The sequence below is a fragment of the Phycodurus eques genome, chromosome 3 (assembly GCF_024500275.1).
Source record: "Phycodurus eques isolate BA_2022a chromosome 3, UOR_Pequ_1.1, whole genome shotgun sequence".
Lineage (NCBI taxonomy): Eukaryota > Metazoa > Chordata > Actinopteri > Syngnathiformes > Syngnathidae > Phycodurus > Phycodurus eques.
In genome coordinates, this window is record NC_084527.1 from 10,277,742 (window position 1) to 10,304,727 (window position 26,986).

Below are 26,986 nucleotides of genomic sequence, written 5' to 3' on the forward strand. Positions count from 1 at the left end.
TGTACCCCGCCTCCTGCCCGATGATAGCTGGGGTAGGCTCCAGCACGCCCGTGACCCTTGTGAGGATAAGTGGCTCAGAAAATGGATGGATGGTTGGATTTTAAATAAATTATTTTACTTAAGGAGTTATTGTGTAAAATTTCATTATTTGTCTGGATTGTGACCAAACAGTTGGGCAATTTTTCTCTGTCCATGACTTGGCAGCTAGACTGGGCAAGGATGCTGGGGCCACTTTCAAACAACGGCCATCGGAATAAATGGAAATACTATCATGTCAAAGCCAAAAGGTAAGCAGAGCTGCAGACTGTTTAGCGTTAGCTGACAGCGTTATCTTCTGATAACCTTAATATTCGAATGACATTGTCGATGAGGGGGCAAGGTGATATTTTTGTTTGACAATATGTCAACTGCATGTGCTCCAAACAGAGATCTGCACACTAATTGTACTAGTGTAATTCTGTGGCTTGGTGATGAAGTGCTGCCTCCAAGAGTGAAAATGAGAATGATGCTTTTTACATCACCAGCTTGGCTTCTCAAGAGTTCCAGTTGTTATGGTAACCGAAGTTGCACTTGGTCTTGTTCCAGCAGTCAGGGGGTGGAGTGAAAACTGATTACAATTAGTGTTACAATGTCAGTGATCATTAATTAAGACAACTGAAAATGCACAATTTGTCTTCTTTAATACTAATTGTTTAACAAAAAGGTAAAATCTTTTTTACAAGCTCATCTGAGCCAGAGCTATTACAAATCCAGATCCAAATCGTTTTATCCTTACATAGATAATTTAGTCATCTTTTGTTTTCAGCATTCGTCTTATACAATATATAGCGCATTGTAAAATGGAATGAAAAGACCAGTGTAAGGTTTTTTTTTTTTTATTTGCATACTTGGGTTGAGTAGAGTAGAGTAACGCACTTGCTTTGATATAATTTATTTATTTCTCCAGCTTGTGTAGATGCAAACACTTAGCATCAAATAAAGGTATTTATCAACTCCACAAGATGTGGGGAGTACACTACACATCGTTATTTTCCCCCGGACGCTCTCAAGAGGTTTGGGAAAAAAATACATGAATTGTACCGTGATTGTTTAGACCCAAGAAGGGGAAAGAAAACCACCCCTGTGCCTTTCCCTCACTGAGTCAACGTGTTTCATAAGATCATACAGATGGATATGTACACAATAGTCAAAGTCGCGTACCCATACTTCTACAAAGAAGCGGAAGGATGTCAAGTCTCAATGGAGTATGAGGGCCTCATTTTAAAGAAAACAAGTCAAAGAATATAGTTGGCATATGAGAATTAAGTTGCAAAAAAAGCCCAATTTTAACAAGAAAAAAGTTGTAGTATTATGAGACCGTAATGCTGCAGTAGTCCCAACTCCTTTACATTAGCTAGTAGCATGAACCCCTAGGAAGCCACAATGAACAATGACGGCATTAAGAGGCGTGCGGGCAATAAAAATAATTTGAGAAAACAACAAAAGAATCACTTTTAATTAATGAAAGTATCCAAATGAAACACAGATAGTAGAGAAAGTGTGCCATTATGGGAATAAAACATCTGTACAAATAAACAGTTAAAACCTGCTCACCCACAAGACTCCTTTTTAGCTTATTTGGGAATAAACAGCAGCAGCAGCACCCCCCCCCCCAAAATAGAAAAAGGGGGTGCGCCCAATTTACGAGGGGCACTGGTTAAATTACAACTACGTTTTGTGCAACTTTATACGAAGAATAAAGACCACTACAGCTAGTTAGTAGTCAAAGATTAAGGACACTTCATACAATTGGCGAGGAATATATATAATGTGCTGTACATCGCATCATATTTACATTATTCTGAACTGCTTTATTGACATTTTACACTACTCACAAAAAGTTTGGGCCATTGGGGTGACATTTTAGTATGATGCTAAAATGCACTATAACCTTTACAGGTAAACTTAGTTTCACCTCCTACAAACTTTTGAATGCACATTTCCAACTGTTCAGTGTTTCAGTCCTTTTTACAGTGTGTTGTTAAAGATGAATGGACCAATACGTTCCCTGGTTGAATTAGAACTGGTATTTAAACAGTCCTCTTCATCATGCGATTTTGACATCATGACTCCAAGACAACACCTAACAATTGATCAACAGACTCAAACAAGATTTCCTCAGGGTAGTGACGTAGAGTAGCCACTGAGCTTAGAGCGTCACAGACTGTCATCAGCAGGTTGCAAAAGGGAGACTGGTCACCGAAAGCATATAGACGTGGCTATCCTTGGAAATTTTCAGGGATCAAACCCCTGTTGTCAATTTTGACTTAAGTTCCTCGTGAGAGATCAAAAGGTTGTATAAAACGTATGGACATACTGTTCAGTGGGATTGGTGCATTCAGAAGGTTATAGAAAGTCAAATTAAGTTCACCAGTCTAGGTTATAATGCATCTTATATTCATCCTGAAATGTCACCCAGAAGCCGAACATCCACATTTTGCGAGCGTAATTCAGTTTCACCGTTATGTGCAAATAGAAATATGATGCCTTTCCACCGCCCTGTCCGAAGCTGAAAGTGTTTCCGCAGGGTCGACGTGACGACTTGCCTTACCTCTAACCTGCCTGCAGCTACTCTAGTCTTTCTCAGGTGGTCGCAGATTTCACCTTGTTCCCGACACACAACTGCAACAAATGACAAGTGGTGTATATCTCTGCTCAACTGTGCTTTTAAAAGCCAAACTTTCCATCGGGAATGTATGACTGTATCGAGTGTGCTTGGATGGTTATTTATCGTCCGTTTACAATCAATGTGAGCTAACGAGGAGGAGATTGTGGCGCTCTTACCTCCTGGCCTATGCTGCCCATCACTCACCGAGATGGCACATGAATCTCAGCTGGACTTCTAGACAAAAAAACAAACCCTGCAGCCACTTTGAGAGTTTCCGAGTGCATCGTGCTGGTGGAAAATCTCCACAGTCCCTGTCTACAAGATGAACTTGACGTCATTCTTGAGGTTGCCGTGGTGATGCTGTTGGGTGGTGGTGTTATTGACGCTAAAACGGTTGGGCAGGATCCTCATCTTCAAGGTGCCGTCTGCGCCGCAGGAGAAGACGTGATTGGCCGGCCCCACCTCCACCTGCATGACACCTGTGCCCAGGTTGCGGAAGAGCGACTGGCGAGCGTGTTCGTTGGGGAAGCAGTAGAGTAGACACTGCGTTGCCAGGTTCCACACCTAAGAAGACATCGGAAACTGTTTTTCAGCGGGATTACGAAACCTTTTGGAGGTTTGCACCAAGGAAGAAATCATTAAGGTTGCAGATCCAGAAAACAATGAGGATCGACCAAAAAATGTTTTAGGATTAAACTTCATGCAATCAAATACGGACTTGCCATCAAACATTAACTTGGTTCAGGATCAAACGTTAGCGTATGACATTCCACAACATAAAAAAAAAAAATCCTAACGATCAATTATCCATCCACCCATCCATTTTTCCTTATTAGGGTTGCGGGTGAGCTGAAGGCAATTCCGCATGATCAAAAATTCGTATTGAACAAACGATAGCTTGGCAAATGCAATACGATTGAAAAGGATCAATTGTTAGCCATAGAAAAATTAAAAATGATCAAATGTTCTCAACCAACGTTAGCTTCATCTAACTCCACATGATTGAAAAAGATACAAAAAAACTAACATTTACCATCAAAACATTTGTAACGATCAAACTTGATCCAATTTCACAATTGAAAAATTGTAATGAAATTTTAGCTCGAACATATCTCTTTGAGCATCTTAATGATCAATTGTTAACCCTCGAAAAATTCTTTAACACCCAACATTAGCTTCATTAAATTCCACGTTGGGAAAAAAATAATAAACAGACATAAGCTTGTATACTCAACGTTGGCACAATCAAACTTCACATCATCAAATATTCTTAACCATCGAACGTTAGCTTGATCAAATTCCGAACAATCAAAAGCTTCTTCATGAACAAAGAACCAAATCCTCAGTCATCAAACTTTACCCCAAATTTCACATGATCGAAAATCGAGAAATTCTAAAATGACCCCCCCCCCTCCCAACGACATAGTATTATACTAGTGTATATATGACTCGTAAAAATATTTTTTTGTATTATGTCCAAGTCTAAAAGTGTGACTGTAAATGAACGTGTAGACACTTCACAGGATGACACACGTCCACGTTATTAACGTCAATAATGTAGCAGGTTGCTAGCATGTTTTTTCCCTTAATAATAAAGCTCCTCCATTTTAAAAACCAGCATGGGAGTCATTTTATTTGATGAGCCCCTGCACAGGCGCAGTCTGTATATATGACTTAATTAATGTCACATAATCTGGGCATTCCATACGTGCCCATCAAACACTTCAAACTCCATGTTGCTTTTCAATCAGCCGGCATGCAATTAAAAAGTTCACATGGTGGGGGAATAGTGTGGTTTGAATCTAAAGCAGATGTGATGACAGACGAGGCGTCTCTGTAAAGACTTTGCTCGCAGTCTTTCCCGAAGTTTCACTTTTGTTAGATGTCAGTCAAGTTGTTGAGAAAGCAGCTGCTTCGTCTCAACCCTTGACACCGATTTGCACTTAATCTGATGGCTGTGCCCAGTGGTACTTTTAATTTGTGTGTGGGGGGGAGGAGAAAGAAAAAGTTCGAAATTGCCATTATCTATTTTCATTGAGCACCACTGTACTCTGTGCAGCTAGAGAGACTGAAAAGAAGATCTGTTCTTACTGATGAACAGAGGTGGCAAAAGTATTCACAGGTACTTTTGTACTTCTACTAAAGTACAGATACTTGAGCCTGAAATATACATTTTTCCTGTTATACTTTATGTTGTATTGTCATTTGCGGAGGTTGAAAGAAGTAACAATCCTATTTTGACTACAAGTATGAAGTAGAGATATCTGAGAGTAAAAGTAAAAAGTCGTTTGAAAAACACATTCAAGTCAAAATCTTACTTACCACCATTGCTGATGAGATTACGGGAACATGACCTTCAAAGCAGTACAAACAAACCAGAACAAGAAGCCTCAAGAGACTGCAGACCACCGCCAAGGTTTAAACATCAATAAGCGGCGGCAGTCTAACATCTTAACACTTAGGAGGAAAATAACTTTCATTTAGATAAAAATTTTTTTATTTTTTTTAAACAAAACGTAATAAAATCCCACACATGACAAACTGATGTGATGAATTTTCACCGATGTAACCCTCTGAACATGTTAAATGAGATTCTCCATGTTACATTTACATTCCTGTCAAACACAATAAGCCTTGGCTTGACATAAGAGCTTTTGGCCCTGTAAACACATAGCATGTTACATTTCGAAAGGGATTTGACATAGTTATCTCAATTTCTTTTTCACCCATTTGTAAATTATATGAATGTGCTTTAAGACCATTTCATGCAAATTTATTTAGTTTGTTTTTAGATGTTTTTAAATGGCTGAAAAAGGATTGTCATTTTTAAAGGATACGATATATATAGCTCTGGAAAAAAAATGGAGGCTACTGCAAAATTATCAGTTTACGCTAACAAATGTCATGCTAACAAATCTTCATTGTGATGCAAAGAAACTGAAACTTTATCATTTTCTGTCTATGATTGTGACAAGCACACCAATCAGCATTGACCCCAAGGTCAATCCTTGATTATTAAGCCCTCTGATGTATCTTTTGTTTGTTTAATTTTGCAGTGGAGCTTCTGTCACCGAGTGGAAGAGCATTTATTTGCTCTGACTTCTGATATAGATAAATAAACAGTGATATATTTGTTGCAGTAAATATTTTTTGGACTAATTAATTGAAATTGGATCATTTCCCACAGCATACATGATGATCTCTCGTGGCACACTAATGTGCCGCTGCACAGTGGTTGGGTCTGCTTTAAAGGGAACCCTGCATCTGTCCATTACTCAGAATTTTCTTTTTTTTTTTCATTTTTATATTAGACAGTGAGAAAGGTTACACACAAAACATAACCTCCTCAGTGGAGGTTGTACAAGGGTACCTTAAGGCTGCCTTCTGCAGACCCGCTGATGAAGCAGTCCTCGGTCGGGTTGACGGCGAGTGCTTTGACGGGCGAGTCGTGTGCCTGGAAGCTCTGGCGCTGGTGTCGGTGAGGGAGCTCCAGGACGCTGATCCAGCCCTTCCTCCCGCCCGTGATTAGCAACTGTTGCCTGGGCGCCATTAGCAGCACGGTGGCGCCTGACTCGTGGCAGCAGAAGGCTGCAGAAGGATGCAAAGTGAAGGTAAATGAGACCCCGCGGGATGCATTAAGATATGAGCAGGGACTCCATCTTCTTTCTGATGAAGTCATGTCATGAGTGTTCTACATGCATCTCACCGTGTACAAGGCTGTTAACGGGAGTCACCAGAGTGTCCCATAGGCACACATTCCTGGGGAGAGAAACAAAGCCCTCTTATTTCTGTGGTTAATGGAAACACATTGGTAAGCAATTGAGTATACTGTACAGTGGAGCTTCTAAGGCCCTTGATGTGGTAAAATTTGACCAACCAGCATCCCAGGAAGGTTCGAGGTTCTACTGTGTACAGAATTTTGTAGAATGTGTTACCGGTTGTCTGTGGAGAGACCCGCAGTGGCAATGAGGGAGGAGGATCCCACGAAGACAAAATCATGAGCCGTCTTGTTGTGGCACTGCAGAGTCTGGCGCACGCACACAGACACACGATGCTTACTAGTACTGACAGTAATCGAGAGGCAGCAGAATAGTAAACAAAATGAAAATGCAAGGAGAAGGGGGAAGATTAGAAGGGACGGTGTTGTTGAGATGTCACCAGAGAGAGTTTGACTCAATAAGGAGTAGACAAATGTTGAAAAAGGAAAAAGACAAGCACGTGACTAAACGGGCTGATGTGCAGGCGTACCAAATAGGGTTTGGGAGCGGCCCCGCTCGTGTTGGTCTCCCAGAGGCTCAAACCGCCATCAGCATCCACGATCCCAAACTGCACAAAAACAAAAAGTAACTCTGTTGGAATTAAGTCAGACAGTTTGTTTCATTTATTTCCCACAGCAGGCTCAATGTTAGCTGCACCGGGGACACCTGTTGAGAAGCGTCGCTCCCTTCAGGTAGTGCGCGCCACGCTCTAAACTGCATTGCTTACGTAAGCATCTGCTGGACATGTTTGCAAATTCTCTAAGCGTTTCTCTCTCTTTTTGGGCTGAGATGACAGAGGAGACCGAGACTGTGTCGAGGCACAATCTGAGGACATGTTTCGCGGGAGGCGAGTGCACTCAGCTGAACAACAATGTGCGCTGAAGCAAACTCCCCGCTGTGCTTCAAGCCAACATGGCAAAGTTGAGAGGATATGTGAAGATGTCACTCAGTGGGACAGGCTCACATCAAAGGAAAGAATAGTGAATGATTTTTGAAAACAGCAACATTCAATGGGAACGACAGGGCGACTTGGCAACCTTATTTCCTTGATGGTTGAATCGAATCCTGGTCACTCTGGAGTTGCCTGGACTCCTGAAGCAGATAATCTGCTGGGAGTGACCCCACTCGAACATCCTCACGCTCCCATCTTGAGCCCCAGTCAAGTCTGAAGTACCAACAAGCAAGAAAAGACAACGATTATATAATCTGTGGTGACATCAGTGGCAAGGGGGCCATCAGATGGTGCTATTTGGGGAATTTTGTTTTTAGTACAGAACAGTAACAGTAATATGCAGAAATAATAATAAAAAAGTTGAATTAGGTCCTCTTGGAATTGCTTCTTACTACTCTTCCCATGAATGAATCACCTTTTGGGGGCCTCAACAAAGGCACCAAATTTACATACAAGTAAGGTGTATTTTACAGACAAAAAAAAAACATTGTAAGGGTGGTTTGGGGGGGATCCCCCGGGCTCTCGCAGAGAATGTTTTTGATTTTAACATAAATTAAGCAATCTGGAAGACTCTAGTACAATCAGGCAAAATAAGCAAATTGTATTCACGCAGAAAAACATTTATTTACACCGTTCAAGTACATGTTGATGTACTAATTTAGGATTAAAATTAAATTTGCTTCATTTCTTTGCTTTTTTGTTTTGGCCTCCAACTTGCACCGTGCCGATGTCCACCCGCACCTGATGCCTGCTTCAAGCTGTGCCACATGAATAGCATCCTCCTTTTTAAGCGCTCTCATTCTGGGAAAGAATTGACTATAATCATTGTCTGTTTCACTTTATTTTTCACTATTACCAACTTCAAAGGCTAGTCCCAAAAGCATCCTCCAGGAAAATATTAAGTACAATATTTTTCTGTTTTTATTGGACATTGCTAAAGTTGAAGTTAGTTCATTCTGTGTTTTGACATATTCCCTAACATCGCTCCGTCGCTTAATACACTTAACTTTAACATCCGTAAACTAATTAGATAAATGTAGGCGCGTTTCTGAATTAATACAAGATGTACTAGTGGATCAACTCTTGTCGCCAATGTTACGTGTGCTTCGCTATTTCACTGGGACCACAACCAGAGCCACGACCCAAAGCACCTCAATGCGAAAATACAAAAGACCAGTGCAACAAATACGACACTGGATGATCTGATGAGCAAAAATGTTGCTTAAACGTAAGAGTAGCAATTGTGGATGTCCGCTCCAGAGGTGGTAGAATAGGAAAATATTGTACTCAAGTAAGAATACTGTTACTTGACAATAATGTGACTCAAGTAAAAGTAGTCCTCCAAAAAATTCACTTAAGAGTGAAAAGTACACATTGAAATAATTATTCAAGTACTGAGTAACTTCTGATTTTTTAACCACAGCATGAACAATTAAAAAAATTAATTCTGCAAATTGCCATGAAGGGTTTTTTCTGCTCTTGTCAACTCCTGTGATTTATCCAAATCCGGTCTCGAGCGCACAGGCGGAATCTCAGGCCAGCATATTAGTCCGCCGCGGAGTAATATTCACAATTACATCTGTGTGCAGGTGGTGGATGTCTGGAATGGATCGAGCTGCCAGCGCTGAAGGAGTACGAAACAGTCTATGACGACAGCGACGGACAGCAACACATGGTTGTGCTCTTACGTTTGATTACCCAGGCAGAATTTGTAAGATGCGTACAACTGGTAACTAGTTCAGGGTGTATACCGCCTCCTGCCCAATGATAGCTGGATAGGCTCCAGCATGCCCGCGACCCTAGTGAGGAGAAGCGGCTCAGAAAATGGATGGATGAATTTAGCACATCAAAATTGTCCTAAATCAGCGAAAAAAAATCTTTGACAATAAATTTGTTGTTGTGTTATTTGTTGTCTGTGTATTTTTAAACACTGACATTGGGAGAGAAACTGTTAATTTAAAAAAAAAAAAAAAAAAAAAAAAGCACAACATAGACAAGAGTTATATAAAAGAAGTGTTTTATATAGATTAAAAATGCCACAAAATAATGAATGTAGAAAGTGATTAATTTCATGCACATTCAACTAGGGAATCAGGATATATTTGATTAGAGGAAAAAGAAAAACATCTTAAACAGGAGGCATCAGGCTACCTTCTTACATTAACAGCAAACATAAGACTACATGAAGCATATTGTGAGTAACATCGTGTAACAAAACAGACAACAGAATGTCAAATTAAAAGCTGTAATCTCTGACAGATCGATTTGTACTTACAGTACGGCAGCGTGGGATGTGAGGTCATTCTTCTCACATTGTTGATATTTCTCTTGATCATCTGAGGGAAGAAGGTGAAGATGAGGAGGAGGACAAGATTCAATGCAGAACTTAACTGTGGTGCCTTTTTTTAAGTACACTATTGCTACGTACATTGAAGACCTTTTCACGCTGAGCTATATGTGCTATTTGTCATTGACATCTGTAATTTCTTGTTCTGTAATGCAAATGTTTGATGTGTTCCAATGGATACCATAACATAGGTACAACTACACAAAATAATGGGATCATATACAAGAGCTGTACCACCTTCGATAATGTCAATGATGTATTAAAACAAATGCACTCAGTCTATCAAGTCAATTCTTGTTGAATAAGATAACGTCAACTTGTGTGACGTGACTGTTTACTGTCTTAACACTGCAAACAAATGACTATTTAATTACATGTTTCTCTTACTGGCCGTGTGCAGTCATTAAGAACAGCAGGTTCTCTGGTGAATCTGAATGAAGGTGACTCAAAAACATTCATCTTAAGAAGTGAAACCAAATCAATTTTTCAGCTGCTGACGGCAATCTGAACCCACCACAGGCCTCTCCACGCAGTGCGTGGGAATTCAAAGATCAAACATCTGAGGCATATTTGACAATTTAGTAAACATGCTCACATGAGTGAATGTGATGCTGAACGACTGTTGATGGTAATAGAATTGCTGCATTTTTATGAAAACTGTATGCTTAGTTGCACTAATAATTGCCCAAATGTGTCACAGCGAGAGGCATAACAGGGAAAAGTAATTAAATCCCACAACAACAAAAATTAATTAGTAGAACTAACCACGGAGGCTCCCCGGCCTGTCTGATGGCCTCCCAGCCATGGCATGTTGATGGGCGTACCGGGGCTGCTGCGAGTGTACGGCGTGGTGCCATGCAAGGTGACAAAGTCATCGTGTGTATGGACAACCAGGAAGTCATCGGTGCCCACTCTGCAGGGAGGGGGGGGAGAGAGAGAGAGAACTATTGGCATCTAGCATCTAGGTAGTTGTGTTAGAGAGAGAACTATTGGCATCAAGCTAGTTGTGTTTTTCTGGTGAAACTAATAGAGCCTTGCATAATTTCACATTGCAAAACAAATTGAAAAAAAATTACCCTGTTGAGTCTAACCGCAAAATCTTATTAAAAAGAACTAGACCGTATTTGCTCAAACAGTGGCCATGGGCATTGAGTTTGTCAATGTGTCTGTTTGGTGGTAAGAAATATATCTGAGGGTTTCATCCTTTATTTGTTCAAATGAATACTTCTAACAAACCGCAATTCAAATGAAGTTGGGACATTATGTAAAAGGTAAAAAAGATTTGCAAATCCTTTACAAACTATATTCTATTGAATACACTACCAGGACAAACTAATGTTCAAATTGATAAACATTTTGTTTTGACTTTTTTTTCCAGTGCAAATATTCACTCATTTTGAATTTGATGCCTGCGCTTCATAGAGGACACTAAACAAATACAGTACTGTATAGAAATTTTGCAGTATGCAAACACAGGCATTTTGTCCTGATGGCACCAGTCCAGCGTCCATCTAACAAGAGAGAGGCAACCCCTCTCTTACCCTTTCGCTTCAACCTCGTCATCATCGATCCACGTCAAGATCCGTGTGGCCAAGATGGATGACACATCCAACTCCTGAATGTCATGTGTAGAGGCCATGACTAAGCAATTACGATTTGCCTGGAAGACACACAAAAGTGAACACATTGTGGGTGGGAGTGAGTGGATGAAAACCGACATCCTGTTTTTGGTCACAAAATAATCCATATGCATATTCATAAAGACAAAACGATTGATTTTTGTGCCATTGTATCTATTTCTTGTGATGTGTATATCTGGGAGGTGTACCTTGTTGATGGCAAAGGCCGTGATGATGTCTGACTCCTTGTGAATGATGCGAGCCTTCCCCCCGGGGCAGCCCAGACCTGACTCAGTCTGTGCGCATGGGCGCGCGCGCACACACACACACACACACACACACACACACACACACACACACACACACACGCGCACACACACACACACGTACGTACACACACACACAATGATCATAACTTTATTATAAACAAATAGTCGCCATAACTTCACAAAGTATTCTGCTTCTAACTACAGAGCCATTGACCTGACAAGATAAATATTAAAGTGTCAAATTATTTTTCTTCTCTCTTTTAAAGATAACAGCTGACGTGCCAGAAGCCAAAGCACGAACCGGGCGCTGCTTCTTTGTGTCCAACACTGTACATGCTGTCAGTGTATTTATGCGCACGCTTGTCGTGCCTTGAGAGGTTAGGAGGGGACATGTAGGGCTTTATTTTCCCTGCACTGCTAACCTCCAGTGAGCAACATAACCGGGTGAGTGCCACGAGACAGCAGGAGAGAAGCGGCCTATGAGCAATAAGTACAAGCACAACCGCGGAGGTGACTGTTATATTGTGATTCCACAATTATTCAAAATGAGATGCACCCACGGAGCAGGAGATTAAATCACAGTCTTTACAGCATTTATTCAAGAGGAAACGGCCGTGCCTCTTTCTGTCAGATGCGATAAAGTACAATTTGACTCGCAGAAATCTAAATATGGTGGTTTGCCATTTACGCAGCGCGCATAATCTTTGCGGGATGCAGATCGACTGCGACAGTGTTAGGTCCAAGAATGATAATTTACTCATGCGTTGGTACTCTCAAATATGGAGACAATGGCGCTATGTTAAGGGAAGGAGCTAAAAAGGTGGTGTGTTGACAGCATCAGCGTATGACACAATGTAGCTTTATACTTCGCATGAATATAAAAGAAAGATTCACCTTAAAACACTGGTGCCAGTTTTTTCAAGTGAACCGTTATGTAAACAAAAATACTATTTGTGTCAGTTGGATAATGCGTGGGGAGATTGGTCATCCCCTGTAACCCACTCTGCAGTCATGACCAATCAAGCCACGCTTTATCCAACTGTTACATGTATGTTGGAATTGAAAGGTCCACGTGCACAACATAACGTGGATCGAGTGTTTTTAATTAACATATCTTCGACAACAGGAAAAGGCTGCAAATCTTTAGATATAAATGCTCCCATTGCACGGGTTATTTTGTTGTGTTTATCTTAAGTGGCACGGTAAGTCTGTTCAAAAGGACTTTCTTTAGATACTTGTTTTGCTGGTGGTGTGCACTGTTCAAGAATTATTATGGTCATACTGTTCACAAAACGAATGTCCACAGGAACCCCATATACTTTATTTTCACTAGTTTTTCCTAGGTTCCGTGTTCTCTTGTCTAATATTGAGGTTTCCGAATTGTAAGTGAAGGTATAATTAACGCACTTTTTTCTGTGTGTACGTCTTGATCGGAACTCGAGTCTAACCACTGCAGCCAAGGCACAGTGAAGAGATGTTGTAAGCTCATTTCTACGTGTTTTGGCTTTAAAAATAAAGCTGACATGAAAAGGCAACTCCCATATTCATTTATGGCTGGTAGCAGCAACATTACCTTTTGAGTTGCTCGACTATCGTGTGTCCAGCAATTATTACATCAGGCTATAACCATGTAAGAAGCTTAGCCATATTGTTTGCGTTTCCTGAAAAACTACAGGACGTGTAAAGCAATGCTTGCAGACGGTATAATGTCATAACAGTTTTCACTCCATTGCCATTGTATTTCAACGGCGAAACCGAAATTAATCCACACTGGAAATTTGAATGAAGCTGGTGCTTCTTCAAATTTTCATCTCTCAAATCCTTCACTCATGCTATTGGTTTTACCCCATCCGTGAGCTGTAACAATTACGACTGTCAGTGGGTAAGCGCGCGCACACACACAGCATCAATGCTAAATGAATTGCATACAAAAAAAAAACGCTGTCTGTGAGGGCATATTGTCCCGTGCAGAGCATATTGAGCGGTTTTACCAAGTACTGTCTCATCCCTAATACATGTACATACACATTAACAATACATCGACTGTACATGGCAGCAGTACCTGATGGTTTCCTGTCTCGTCCATCCCTGAACATTTCATATCAGTCTGGTCCTCAACCAACTTTAATGATTTGGGAGGTAGCACAACACAAGGGACACAGACAGACACACACACAACATCCAGCAAGTAGTGGACCATGCATACAAACAAACAGAGAAAGTGAATTATTTTGCTGTTAATCAAACAGGCAGCAATTACTTGAATGCAATGAATGCATCATCATGCAACTGGAGGCAGTAACAATACATTTTATCATGCAAAGCTTAAAAACAAAAAAAAAACAACAAAGAACAATGAAGAAGTTAATTAAAAGCAGTAATGACTCAGTTGTAGGTTGGTTAAATAAAGATGTGATTACAATTCTGCAGTGACAAAGCAGTGTTATTTGGTGGCATTATACGGTTGTAGGTGTGCTACATTCATACATCATTAAGAACAGTGTAAAATTGGCGTACCTCTCCGGCGTCACATTTCTTGGTAAAGATGTTTTGGATAAACGTCTCCTGCACTTCGTCCTGCTTTACCAAGAACTGCCAAAGGCGCTTGACAGGGAGCGCTGAATGATGGCTCGTCCTGCAGACAACAATAAAAAAAAAAAAAAACAGACCGTGTCAGCCGTATGAGCTCACTGAAGCCAAATTAAAAGCTTGAAAAATATTAATTATTGCCGTTTTGTGCCACTGTTGCCACTTTGTAATAAATATTTAAGCTTGTGCTTGAGGCACAACACATCAATCAGCCAAATTGTTTCTTCAAGTGCCATCCCAACTAGAGAGTCACAGGAGTACCTAAATGGGGTATTGGATGGTTCAAATAGGGCCTTGTGTCTGAGGAGGGCGGGGCCTGTCGTGATAGCTTCCTCCTGGAAGTGTGTGGAGATGTACTTGGAGGTGGGGCCTCCAAAGATTTCTAGTCTTTTTTGCAGCACCTGCTCCCAGCGCTGCAGTGTCTTCAGGACACTGTGACACAGCGGGGAGCCCACAGGCAGATCTGTGTCGAGTGGAATTAAAAACAAGACAGAGGGTGACAAAACAGCCACACAGCAGCTTGCTAGATGTGTGTGGGTGCCACAACTAGTACTGACCCAATAGATCATATCCAGCCATCGGGTAGAAGGACTTGAGGTTGACTTGCACCAGCTGAACCATTGCCAAGCGCATTAAACACCAACTGCAAAGAGAAAACCATTACAATACATTGTAGATAATAGGAAGATAATGATTTATAGTGGTCCAACGTTGCCCTCATAAAAACATAACATTTACAGGCAACCCAAAAGCACGGCAAAGGGTTGAATTGTGTTGGTGCTGGTAGTGATATGCACCTGTATGAATTGTTGTTAGTATGCTCTTTTTGAGGCGAGTTGGGGTCAAATGTATCGTCGTATTCATCCTCTTCCTCTTCTTCATCTTCACTGCCCTGGCTGTCTTCTGAGTCATATTGAACTCTGTTTTCTGATGGTGGCAGAAATGGCTGAGGGAACAACAGAGGACCACTATCATTAATATTAGCTCTGTGGGGAAAAAAATACATTTGGATTTTTGAATGAGTCTTCAGGGATACCTTAGCGATAAAGTAATCCCAAATGCTGAGCTCTGGAGGAACAAAACATTCTTTGAAAATGGAAGTGGCTTCCTGGTCCACCACATGTTCAGGCTTTGGACTGGAGGGGTGCTCCTTCTCTATGCCGGATTCTTCCTTCGATCCGCTCCGTGACGAAAGCAGGCGGAAGAGTCTGGGCTTCTTATCAGAGACGTCTGTGCCTGGCGAAGCTGTGAATTTAACGCATCTGTCGAGTTTCCATCTTGTTTTTAATTTATTCAATTGCTATTACAGCTATCCAACAAGTTATTGATGAAGAAAGCACACAATAATAAATTCACTTAAAGGATACTTCATTAGGTACACCTTCAAAATTAAAATCCAATATATATGAAAGAAAATCTGCTTTTATGAAAATAATTCTCAATTTACACTGCCAGTGAGTATTCATTTAATAATGATGACTATTGGTTGTAGTTCATAAAGGTGTAAAGCAATAATGATTACAATTGATTGTACTTTGCAAAGGTGTAAACCTTAGATCATACTGAGATATGTTTCTCATGTCTCTCAATAAGTCAACATTTACATTTATCTTTGAGATGGATTGTGCCGATGTACCTGCTAAGTATTTATTGCTTAGGGCATTTCAGTGTATTAGTTTTTAGGATTAATAGGGTGTTATCTTAATTGCAAAAGCACTGAACAGGAGTATAACAGACAAGTAAAACTAAAAGCCAGAGTAAAGTTGTAACGAGGATGTGGCCAAAACAACTCTCCTACAAAGGCTGATAAGATCTTACAAGGTCCTAAAAACGAGAACTAATTCAGCATGTCTGATTTAAATTGGCCCATTTTTTTCTGCATTGGTGCAAATAAACCCAATTTCATCTGCCTCACTCACCTGGTGGGGGAGTTTTTGCTGGACTGTTGGCTTTCTCAGTGATGGGGGTTCGCACGCCTCCTCCGAACACCTTGACCCAAAGCTTGCTGCTAAGAGGGTGGGCCATGATGCGAAAGAGCTCGTTGCTTGAGTGAGTGGCCATGCCGTGAATAAAGAGGCTGAGGTAAACAGCTGTCAGGATCTCACAGAGCAGCACGGCTAGGCCCGGTTGGCTCTCATCTCCTGCTGAGCTCAACAGACGGATCATTGAGACGATACCTAGAGAGTGGCACAGCGGGGACGAAGGAGGTGAAGATTAAGTTAGAAAAGTGAGACTTGGAAAAAACAAACTGTTTAACTGGCTAAATAGAAAAATAATGATAGGTAGTTTAAAGTAAACCTATTTCCAGACATGCAAACACACCAAAGGCATGAAAAAGGTGACAAAACCAAAACTAAACATGGGGGTCTGGGGGGGATCCCCCGGGCTCCCACAGAGAATGTTTTTGATTTTAACAAGCTGGAAGACTTTGAAGAGTACAATAAGGCAAAACCACCACATTTTCTTAACAAAGAAAAACATTTATTTACACCGCTCAAATGTAAAAATTTAAGATTAAAATTAAATTTGCTGTATATCCGGCAGTAAGTCGGACTCGATTCCGGTGAGGGTTGGACTCCACCAAGGCTGCCCTTTGTCACTGATTTTGTTCATAACTTTAGTGGACAGAATTTCTTGGCGCAGCCGAGGCGTAAAGGGGGTCCGGTTTGGTGGCCTCAGTATTGCATCTCTGCTTTTTGCAGATGATGTGGTTCTGTTGGCTTCATCAAGCCGTGACCTCCAACTCTCACTGGAGCAGTTCGCAGCTGAGTGTGAAGCGGCTGGGATGAGAATCACCACCTCCAAATCTGAGACCAGGGTCCTCAGTCAGAAAAGGGTGGCGTGCCCTCTCCAGGTCGGGGATGAGATCTTGCCCCAAGTGGAGGAGTTCAAGTATCTTGGGGTCTTGTTCACGAGTGAGGGAAGAATGGAACGGGAGACCGACAGGCGGATCGGTGCAGCGTCTGCAGTGATGCAGACTTTGTATCGATCCGTTGTGGTAAAGAAGGTCCTAAGTCGGAAGGCGAAGCTCTCGATTTACCAGTCGATCTACGTTCCTACCCTCACCTATGGTCACGAGCTGTGGGTCGAAATGAGTTTCCTCCGCAGGGTGTCTGGGCTCTCCCTTAGAGAGAGGGTGAGAAGCTCGGTCATCCGGGAGGATCTCAGAGTAGAGTCGCTGCTCCTCCACATCGAGAGGAGCCAGATGAGGTGGCTGGGGCATCTGATTCGGATGCCTCCCGGACGCCTCCCTGGTGAGGTGTTCCGGGCACGTCCCACTAGGCGGAGACCCCGGGGACGACCCAGGACACGCTGGAGAGACTACATCCTTCTGCTGGCCTGGGAACGCCTCGGGAACCCCCACGGAAGAGCTGGATGAAGTGGCTGGGGAGAGGGAAGTCTGGGCGTCCCTGCTAAAGCTACTGCCACCGCGACCCGACCTCGGATAAGCGGTAGAAAATGGATGGATGGATGGAATTAAATTTGTCTCATTTCTTTGCCTTTTTGTTTTGGCGTGCAGCTTGAGCGAGGCCCATGTCCACCTGCACCTGATGTCTGCTTCAAGCTGTGCCACATGAATAGCATCCTCCTTTTTAAGCACTTTCATTCTGGAAAAAAATTGACTAAATCAGCTGTTTCACTTCATTTTTCACTATTACCAACTTCGAAGTCTAATCCCAAATGCATCCTCCAGGAAAATATTAAGTACAATATTTTTGAGTTTTCATTGTCCATTTCTGAATCTGACGTTAGTTCATTCTGTGTTGTGACATAATCCCCAACATTGCTCTGTCGCTTAATACATTTAACATTAACATCTGTAAACTAATTAGATAATTGTAAGCGCGTTTCCTAATTAATACAAGATGTACTAACGAATCAGCACCTCAACACGAAAATACAAAAGACCAGTGCAACAAATACGACACGGGCTGATCTGATGAGAAATAAATCTTGCTTAAATGTAAGAGTAGCAATAGAGGTTGTCCGCTCCAGAGGTGGGTAGAGTAGCCAAACATTGTACTCAAGTAAGAGTACTGTTACTTATTACCAGGAAAAACCCATGGCATAAGATTCATGTAAATGGCCTTTTTTTGTGTGTGTGTGTTCAAAATGGCGACTGATTTGCTTGTATCACCTATCATTCTGAAACACTAGCATGTTTTTAAAGACATCATACAACATTACCCTTGAAAATAAAAGATTCACAGATGAATTGATAAGAAAATGTGGCGAAAGTGCACGTTTACATGCACATGAAGACTTTCCTATCTTACACAAGCAACACAGGCTCTTGAAATGACATACAAAGCTCGTCTCTCACTCACACTGTATAACTTCAACATATTTCCTATTTAGACACTGCTTTCGAGCAATCTTCCAGGATTATCAAGAGCACAAAAACAGAAAGAGATGAGATTTTTTTAAAAATATATATTTTTTAAAAAGCTGATTATGTATGATATCCCTCCCAAGAAAAAAAAAAGCTGCAAATAGCAAACACTATTTAATATCATTCCAAAGAAGGGTCATGCCCTCAACTATTGCCAGTTGAGTAAATAAACGCCTCTGGCCACTAATTGGGGAACTATTGTTTTTGTTTATCTAGGTTATTACCTGGCCACTGTGCAGGAGAAGTGTTTGGCTGAATGGACCCATCCATGCCGGCGGCTCTCGCTGGATGCTTCTGAGAGAGCAAAATGCTCTGATACACAATTCCTGTGAAGTTGTTCATGTGACTGCGGGAGAAGAACCGGCAGAGTATGTGAAGCTGTAGGTTTGTTAGACATCAAATGTACAATAGAATAAAAACAAAAAAACAAGGCCTATTCTGTAATACAAATGTGCAGCATGGTAATTAAGTTTGATAATTCATCGACAGCTTACACTGCATTTTAAAGCTGGTATTTTTCCTGTGTTGCTGTTCAGTATAAAGGGTACTGACAGAATGGGGTTATGAAACCGACCTGACAATTTATCAGAGCCATAACAGGAGATGTATATTTATGTGTTATGTGTTATTAGGGTTTCAGCCATTACAACAAAACACAAATCACACACATGTAGGCAAGGAAGTGATGTCATTTGATGTGAATGCAGGATCAGAAACTGTCATCCCAAAGCCAGTTTCTATCAGAATAGATCCCGATTCAGCAGCCATTTAAATTAGCAGTCATCCAAATGCACAAATGCGTCAAACCCAAAACTAAGACGTGGCAAACTACAACACCCTAATCTGTGCACGGAAGTACATGAACATCAAAAAAAGTTATCTAAACAAAGAATGTCATAAAGGCAGATTTGATAAACTGTCTCCCTCAGAAAAAGTTTAGTCCCTTAAGTCACAAACAAATGTACTAGGGATGCACTGATACCAATACCAAAACTGTACATCTGTACTCTTACTTGGGACTCCCAAAAATGCTGCGATACTACACACTGATACCAGTTTACCAGCCTGACATAAATTCCGTGCAGGTGGAGTAGGAGCTATGTCAGCTGTCAGTATACTTTAAGGAGACTGATGACAACACTTTTAGGAAACTACAAAATGGATGACGAACTCTGCTCGGATGGTGACTGAGGTGGCCGCGCTCCGGTCACGAAGCTGCTGTGTGGAAAGCTGGGTGGGCGTCATGCTTCAGCACAGCAATTAAGTAAGCAATAGTGAGATAAAGTATCACTTTAGTTGTTCTATCACAGTTTAATTTTATAAGAATTATTTTATTTCATTTGACTTACTTTATTTTGCAGTTAACACATATACGAAGGATGTAATTCTATGTGAATATCTGCAAGACTAACATTCCTCTTTGACTCTAATCCACTTTATGTCCTCTTTTTACATAATGCTCCTGAGAGTTCAGAGTGACATCACATAACAGAAACTTTGTGTGACAGGCTAAATTTAAGCAAAATGTGAGGAAAGACTTGGAAAATTATAGTTGGATGTTGAAATGTCAGTAATGACAAGTTACCCTACAACTGCTGTATTTGAGTAAAACTTGCCATGTTCAAGTTAGTTTAGTTAGTGTTTTGGAACAATGATTGATTAAAATTAAACGTTATCACAATTGCAAGACCCCCTTAGATTTTTCACTCTTTGCATATTGCAGCGATTTGTTAAAATTATTTAAGTTCATTTTATTCCTCATTAATGTACACACAGCATCCCATATTGAATTTCAACAATTTTTGCTGATTTATTAAAAAAGAAAAACTGAAACATCACACAGTCATAAGTATTCTGACCCTTTGCTGTGACACTCATATTTAACTCTGGTGCTGTCCATTTCATCCTTAAAATGGTTCTACACCTTCATTGGAGTCCAGTTGTGGTTGATTATACGGATTGGACTTGATTAGGAAAGCCACGCCCCTGTCTAAGACCTTACAGCTCACAGTGCATGTCAGAGCAAATGAGAATCATGAGGTCAAAGGAACTGCCTGAAGAGCTCAGAGACAGAATTGTGGCAAGGCACAGATCTGGCCAAGGTTACAAAAAAAATAAATTCTACTGCACTTAAGGTTCCAAAGAGCACAGTGGCTTCCATAATCCTGAAATGGAAGACGTTTGGGACGATCAGAACCCTTCCTAGAGCTGGCCGTCCGGCCAACCTGAGCAATCGGGGGAGAAGAGCCTTGGTGAGACCGGTAAAGAGCGGTAAAGAAGAACCCAAAGATCACTGTGGCTGAGCTCCAGGGATGCAGTCGGGAAATGGGAGAAAGTTCTAGAAAGTCAACCATCAATGCAGCCCTCCACCAGTCGGGGCTTTATGGCAGAGTGGCCTGACGGAAGCCTCCCCTCAGTGCAAGACACATGCAAGCCCGCATGGAGTTTGCTAAGAAACACCTGAAGGACTCCAAGTTGGTGAGAAATAAGATTCTCTGGCCTGATGAGACCAAGATAGAAATTGTTGGCCTTAATTCTAAGTGGCATATGTGGAGAAAACCAGGCACTGCTCATCACCTGTCCAATACAGTCCCAACAGTGAAGCATGGTGGTGGCAGCATCATGCTGTGGGGGTGTTTTTCAGCTGCAGGGACAGGGAGACTTGTTGCAATCGAAGAAAAGATGAATGCGGCTAAGTACAGGGATATCCTGGATGAAAACCTTCTCCATAGTGCTCAGAACCTCAGACTGGGCCGAAGATTCACCTTCAAAAAAGACAATGACCCTAAGCACACAGCTAAAATACCGAAGGAGTGGCTTCAGAACAACTACGTGTTTTTGAATGGCCCAGCCAGAGCCCTGACTTAAACCCGATTGAGGATCTCTGGAAAGACCTGAAAAGGTCCACCAACGTTCACCATCCAACCTGACAGAACTGGGGTGGATCTGCAAGGAGGACTGGCAGAGGATCCCCAAATCCAGGTGTGAAAACTTTCTTGCATTATTCCCAAAAAGACTCATGGTTCAAAAGGGTACTTCTACTAAATATTGAGTAAAGAGTCTGAATACCTATGGCTGTGTGATATTTCAGTTTTTCTTTTTTAATCAATGTAAAACATGTCAACAAGTCTTATTTTTCTGTCGATATGGGGCGCTGTGTACATTCATGTGGAAAAGAAATGAACAAATGATTTTAGCAAATGGCTGCAATATAGAAAAGAGTGAAAATTTTAAGGCGGTCTGAATACTTTCCCTACCCACTGAGTATACACACACTTTTTTTTAACTAACTGATTTCAAGACATTTCTTAATTGGGGCTCTAGGATGATGAACTGTGGCATGCCTTCGCTCTCTCTCTATGTAAGCTTGACTGGTTGATCCAGGCGATGGATGTATCCAGTGTACATTGCAGCATGTTTCTGAGCAATTTTAAAGTGTCGCCAAGGGATGCATAACTTTGATACAACCTTCATTTTCAACCACTCCACTGACACGACCCCCTTAATGACACAGCACCCACTGGTCTATTCAATTGTTTTGCTGTAAAAGTGTTCATGTCACACCCCTGGTTGCACTTGCTGGAAAACTTATTGGGGTAGAATGAAGAGAAATAAGGAGCATGGACACTGGTAACCATGCATATTAAATAATGCAAGGGGTGATGCACGCATGCGGTCAACTCAGACAACAAATGGGATGATATTCTCTTCTGGTTTTTGGAATACAGCAGTGTGGCTTTCGAGGCTTAAAAAGGATGTAAAAAATGTACAGAGAGCTTTTGAAGCTGCTATTTGTCAGTCTTGATTTAAATTTTTTTATTAGATTTGTTGCAGATGGCACCAACATTATTTTAAAAATAATATGCAATGTTTTAACATTTAGGTTTACAGTGTTGTGAGTTTCTGTCATGTTTCTTGATGTCTTACAAATGAATTTTAAATTACGCTTGACAAGGCTGGTACTCTTAATGCTGGAAGCTCTGTGAGCCTGGAGAGATTTTGCGAGAGAGAAAGACTCATTTTTTTTAAAGGCCGCTCTGAAACGTGTGCTACATTCTAAACGTAATTAATTGAGGACTTGTTTTTTTCATGTTCCTCATGTGACAGACTTTACACACACACACACACACACACACACACACACACACACACACACACACACCAACCATCTCTGGCATGCTACTGGGACTTGAAGTGCCTAACTAACTAGTGCCTAGGTCTATTTCTAATTCAACACAGTCTTTGTAATGTTAATGGATTTTAAAAAGGTGGAGTGTCACTTGCCTCTGAGGTCTGATGAATCTGCCGTTTCTGTGTTCTCTTGACAACGAAATAGTGTGAATTTTTAAAAACGTGTTGTGCGCCTTGAGTGTTGACAGAATTCTGTTCCATGACTGTGTTGTCTTGGTAACTATACCCATGTGACCTTCAGTGTACTTGACCATAGGAAGCGAGCAGATTCCTCTAAAGCATATATATGTCAACCTCAGGCCCGGGGGACAAATTTGGCCCACGATGTAATTATATTTGGCCCACAAGACTATATTAAATGTGTATTAGAGCTGGCCCGCCAATATATATAGCACATGCGCCACTAATATTACAAATCCCAGAATGCTTTGCTAGTGTGTTGGCCCATCAGTCTTGCCCGACAAGCGCCCCTTCCCTTTCTGTTGCAGTCGTTAGCAACTATGCTAACGACTGCAAATTGGTACTCAACTATGAGTACCAATTTTTGATAGTCATTACGTCTTGCAATTGTGATGAAAATGTGTTTCATTTCAATCAAAGTTTGTTTGAAAACACAAAGCAAACATTTTTCAACATGGCATAAATTTCACTCATATATCGTTTTTTTTTTTAGAGTAACAACTTGTCAGTACTGACATTTCAACATGCAACTGCATGTTTTTTTCAAACAGTCTTGCCACACATTTAACTTAAATGCAACAGAAGGCATTTCAATTATGTGCTGTCTCAGTCTGAACATTACAGGGCACTATGTAAAAGGAGTACATACAGTAGATAAGAGACGAAGAAGAAATGAGATGAAGAACAGTCTTGTGGATGGATATTCATGTCATACAGTTTAAAAAAGACGTTCACATACATTACATTAAAAAGTCGAAGAAAGTAGTGAAAAATTGTCCCAAAAAAATCATTCACTCATTATTCTGGCATTTAGCAAATAGAAATAAATTGAGTAATCATTAAGGACCTAAAGCAGGAAAATGTTAACCTGATTTCATGTCAGACAGTAGGAAAAATGTAAAAAAAAGTATGCATCTTTTTATATAGTGTATGTAAACATCTGGTTTCAACTGTAGGATGCAATGTTACCCATGTGTATTTACTAGAGTGAGTAAAAAGAAAAACAAAAGTGCTTCTTGAGGATACCACAGGTTGTAAAATAAAACTGTGACATGACAAATCAAGTGATAATTTATCACACTTTTTCACTTATTGAGACGTATCAATGGCTGACCACCGACGCTACCCATCCAACCTGATTAACCTTGAGAGGATCTTCAGAGAAGAATGGGAGAAAATGCCACACAACAGGTGTGCCAAGCTCATAAAGACACACCCAAGAAGACTTGAGGCTGCCATTGCTGCCAAAGGTTCTTATGAATACTTATGCACCTATAATATTCAAATGTTTACATTTTCAATAAATTTGCACAACTGTCTGAAAATATGTTTTTACGTTGTCATTAAGGGGTATTTTATGTATATTTAAAAGAAAACTATATCAGCTTTAGAATAAGTCTGTAACATAGCAAAATGTGGAAAACGTTAAGGGGTGTAAATACTTTCTGGTGGCACTGTGTATGTGTGTTTTATATACATTTTCCCACTGTAGCTGCTTCAGCTTACCTATAGTGCCCGTCACATAGACACTGATATATACAGGCAGACAAGGAGGCAGCCAAAGTGTGCATTACATATATCTGAAAAGATAAGAAAAAGTGTAAGAAAACAAAACATGCATTGCTGTATAACCAACAAGTACAATTTTAAACGTCTTGAAGCACGTTTTGTTGTATGTGGAGGTTATATCAATATAGCTATTTGCTAAATTATAGGTCATTGTATTAAATACAACAATACAGTGAAAAAACAAAAAACACCTGACCTCGTTGTTAACGACATCTGGATGTGGAGGAGAGTTGAGCGTGTTGATGGTCTGCAGGATGTCGTGCGTCAGGTTGGTCAGGTAGACGATGGGATTGGCCACCACAGTCTTCACGTTGGCTGTACAAGCCATCAGGAGAGGGAGTGAGGTGTGTTGGGAGCTTGTCACTAAAGCTGATGGGCTGCAGTTGTCCTGTTAAGACATCACACAGCATGATCAACTCAAAAGTATACATAGTTATTTTTTGGCATGACATTAAGAGATTAGATCAGAAAAATCATCAAACTGACCTTGTTTACTAGAAGCCTAAAAATGATGCTCTCTGGGAAATAATACCCACGGCCTTTTACTGTATGTTTCTCCCGCTTGATGAATGTCAATAATTTGTTACAGAATTCTTTTAACAGAATCTGCACACAGACTGACAATGACAACCTAACCGACAGTCACAAACCACTGCTAGTTCCTCAACAACAAAAGGAGAAAACTACAGGACTACCACTGGGATAAACTGCCTTTATTGCCTTGACTGGAAAAATCAATGACTAACGGGTTTGTTTTGAGGTGGCAGCAAAATAAATCGGCATGTGGTTGGTGGCACGTGTTTTGAATTCGTAGCTCAAGTTTTCAAATGTCTGTAACTAGAAAACGATTTAGAATGGAACCTCCGACATCAAACACCCCAAAAGTCACGGTTATGGTCAAATCATTTGTCAATGTCAAAATGTGTTGTGCTTTTTCTCTGACTTTTTCCTGATGTCACCACAGAAGGGTACATGTGATGGCAAATTGGAAAATTGTAAATGTTAAGTATGTCACGAAAAAGATTGCGTTCGGCTTTGGACCTTTTTAACTCAGTAAAATAAAGGCAAGTAGTAAAAAGAGGAAATTATGTAAATTTTGTTAAACAGTTGTGATGGTAAAGATAGATACGTTATTCATCTAGTGAGGAAAATTAAATCAATAAACAGTTGAAAACCAAACAAATACTTGAAGACCATGTAAGGTAATTTTCATGTTTTGTTAAGTGCTAAAAACATGCATCTGACTCACAGCTGAAAGCTTTGCGATGCGTGTTTTTGCAGAAATGCCCACAGCGTCTGAAAGCTGAGAGATTGTGCCATTTCTACACAATTTTAAAGCCTGATTTTTACATATATAGAAAAAAACACACACACACATTGTAGTATACAATACATTGTAGTATACTGTACACCGCCTGCCACCCAAAGTCAGTTGGGATAGGGTCAAGCTCATCAGTCATCCAAAAAGAATAAGCTGAAACAGAATATGCAAAACTGAATAATATTGCATGGCGGGATATACTGTTATGACCTGGTGAGATTCTTGAAGCAGTAAAATGAGCTCCATGCGAACAGAGGCCAGTCCTCCGCCATGGGAGCCATACAAGCTGCAGTAACTCAGGAACATCCTCAGTAAAGGCTGGTTACTCTTCAACCAGTTTCTCCTGCTCCTCTGACTGTCTCTGCAAGGACTTGTGGGCTGGAAACAGGAAACATATTTACTTAACGTTTTAATACTGATATTGACATACATGCCTTGTAAATACTCCCAGATATAAATCAGCTGGAAAGTGTTACAAGATCATCTGTAGTGTCAGCACTAAAATAACAAATTTGAAAAATAAATGTTTTAAACACAACAGCAAGTGCACTCACCAACTGTGTTTAATAGTAAATTATGCTGGTGACATTGAATCGACACAAAATTGTACTTCCCGTACATGTTGCGTGTAAATGCTAAGAAATGTTAGCACCAAAGACGTAAATTAATTAATGCAAATGAAAAGAACAAACATTCCTGATACACTGTGGTGGGGTTTTATCAAATTCCTCAAGAACATGTAAGCGAGCCAGAAGAGGCATAAGATCTAACACCCACCGGTTCGTCCTCCACCAACCCAGGGATATGTGCATCTTCTAGGGCATACACCTGTGGAAGACAGGGGTTGTAACTGCAACAGTGCTGGAGAGTCACCACCTATAAAGGGGATCAAACGGTTATATACAGATGCTGGTTTACAGAAGAGTTTACATACAGGGGGTTCTCGGTTTACAGTGATCTCGACCGACAACATTTCAAGGTTAAGAACGGTGTGCAATTAAATAGTTTGAGCAATGGTAGAATAGTTGGTCACGCAGCACAAGAAGGGCCGCTCAGTTACCGCCGTACTCACTAATTTTTCCATTTGATTGGTTTATATACAGTATATGGCCTACAAAAGATTTACTGTAATAACTTTATTACTGCTTAAG

The 26,986-nt window shown here is 40.8% G+C and overlaps 1 protein-coding gene across 1 annotated transcript in view; it reads right to left on the minus strand.

The window, feature by feature from the left end:
• Positions 1 to 859: 859 nt before the first annotated feature.
• LOC133399935 (dmX-like protein 1) overlaps positions 860 to 26,986 on the minus strand; it is a 59,171-nt gene continuing 33,044 nt past the window's right edge. Inside the window, 21 exon segments of the mRNA XM_061671980.1 lie at positions 860 to 3,211; positions 6,018 to 6,235; positions 6,354 to 6,406; positions 6,583 to 6,674; positions 6,896 to 6,973; positions 7,443 to 7,570; positions 9,633 to 9,693; positions 10,470 to 10,617; positions 11,246 to 11,364; positions 11,533 to 11,619; positions 14,110 to 14,227; positions 14,443 to 14,644; positions 14,739 to 14,824; positions 14,979 to 15,127; positions 15,218 to 15,426; positions 16,101 to 16,358; positions 18,799 to 18,920; positions 24,452 to 24,525; positions 24,711 to 24,902; positions 26,046 to 26,213; positions 26,613 to 26,711. Coding sequence (XP_061527964.1) covers positions 2,963 to 3,211; positions 6,018 to 6,235; positions 6,354 to 6,406; positions 6,583 to 6,674; positions 6,896 to 6,973; positions 7,443 to 7,570; positions 9,633 to 9,693; positions 10,470 to 10,617; positions 11,246 to 11,364; positions 11,533 to 11,619; positions 14,110 to 14,227; positions 14,443 to 14,644; positions 14,739 to 14,824; positions 14,979 to 15,127; positions 15,218 to 15,426; positions 16,101 to 16,358; positions 18,799 to 18,920; positions 24,452 to 24,525; positions 24,711 to 24,902; positions 26,046 to 26,213; positions 26,613 to 26,711 — 2,910 coding nt within the window. The 3' untranslated portion in view covers positions 860 to 2,962.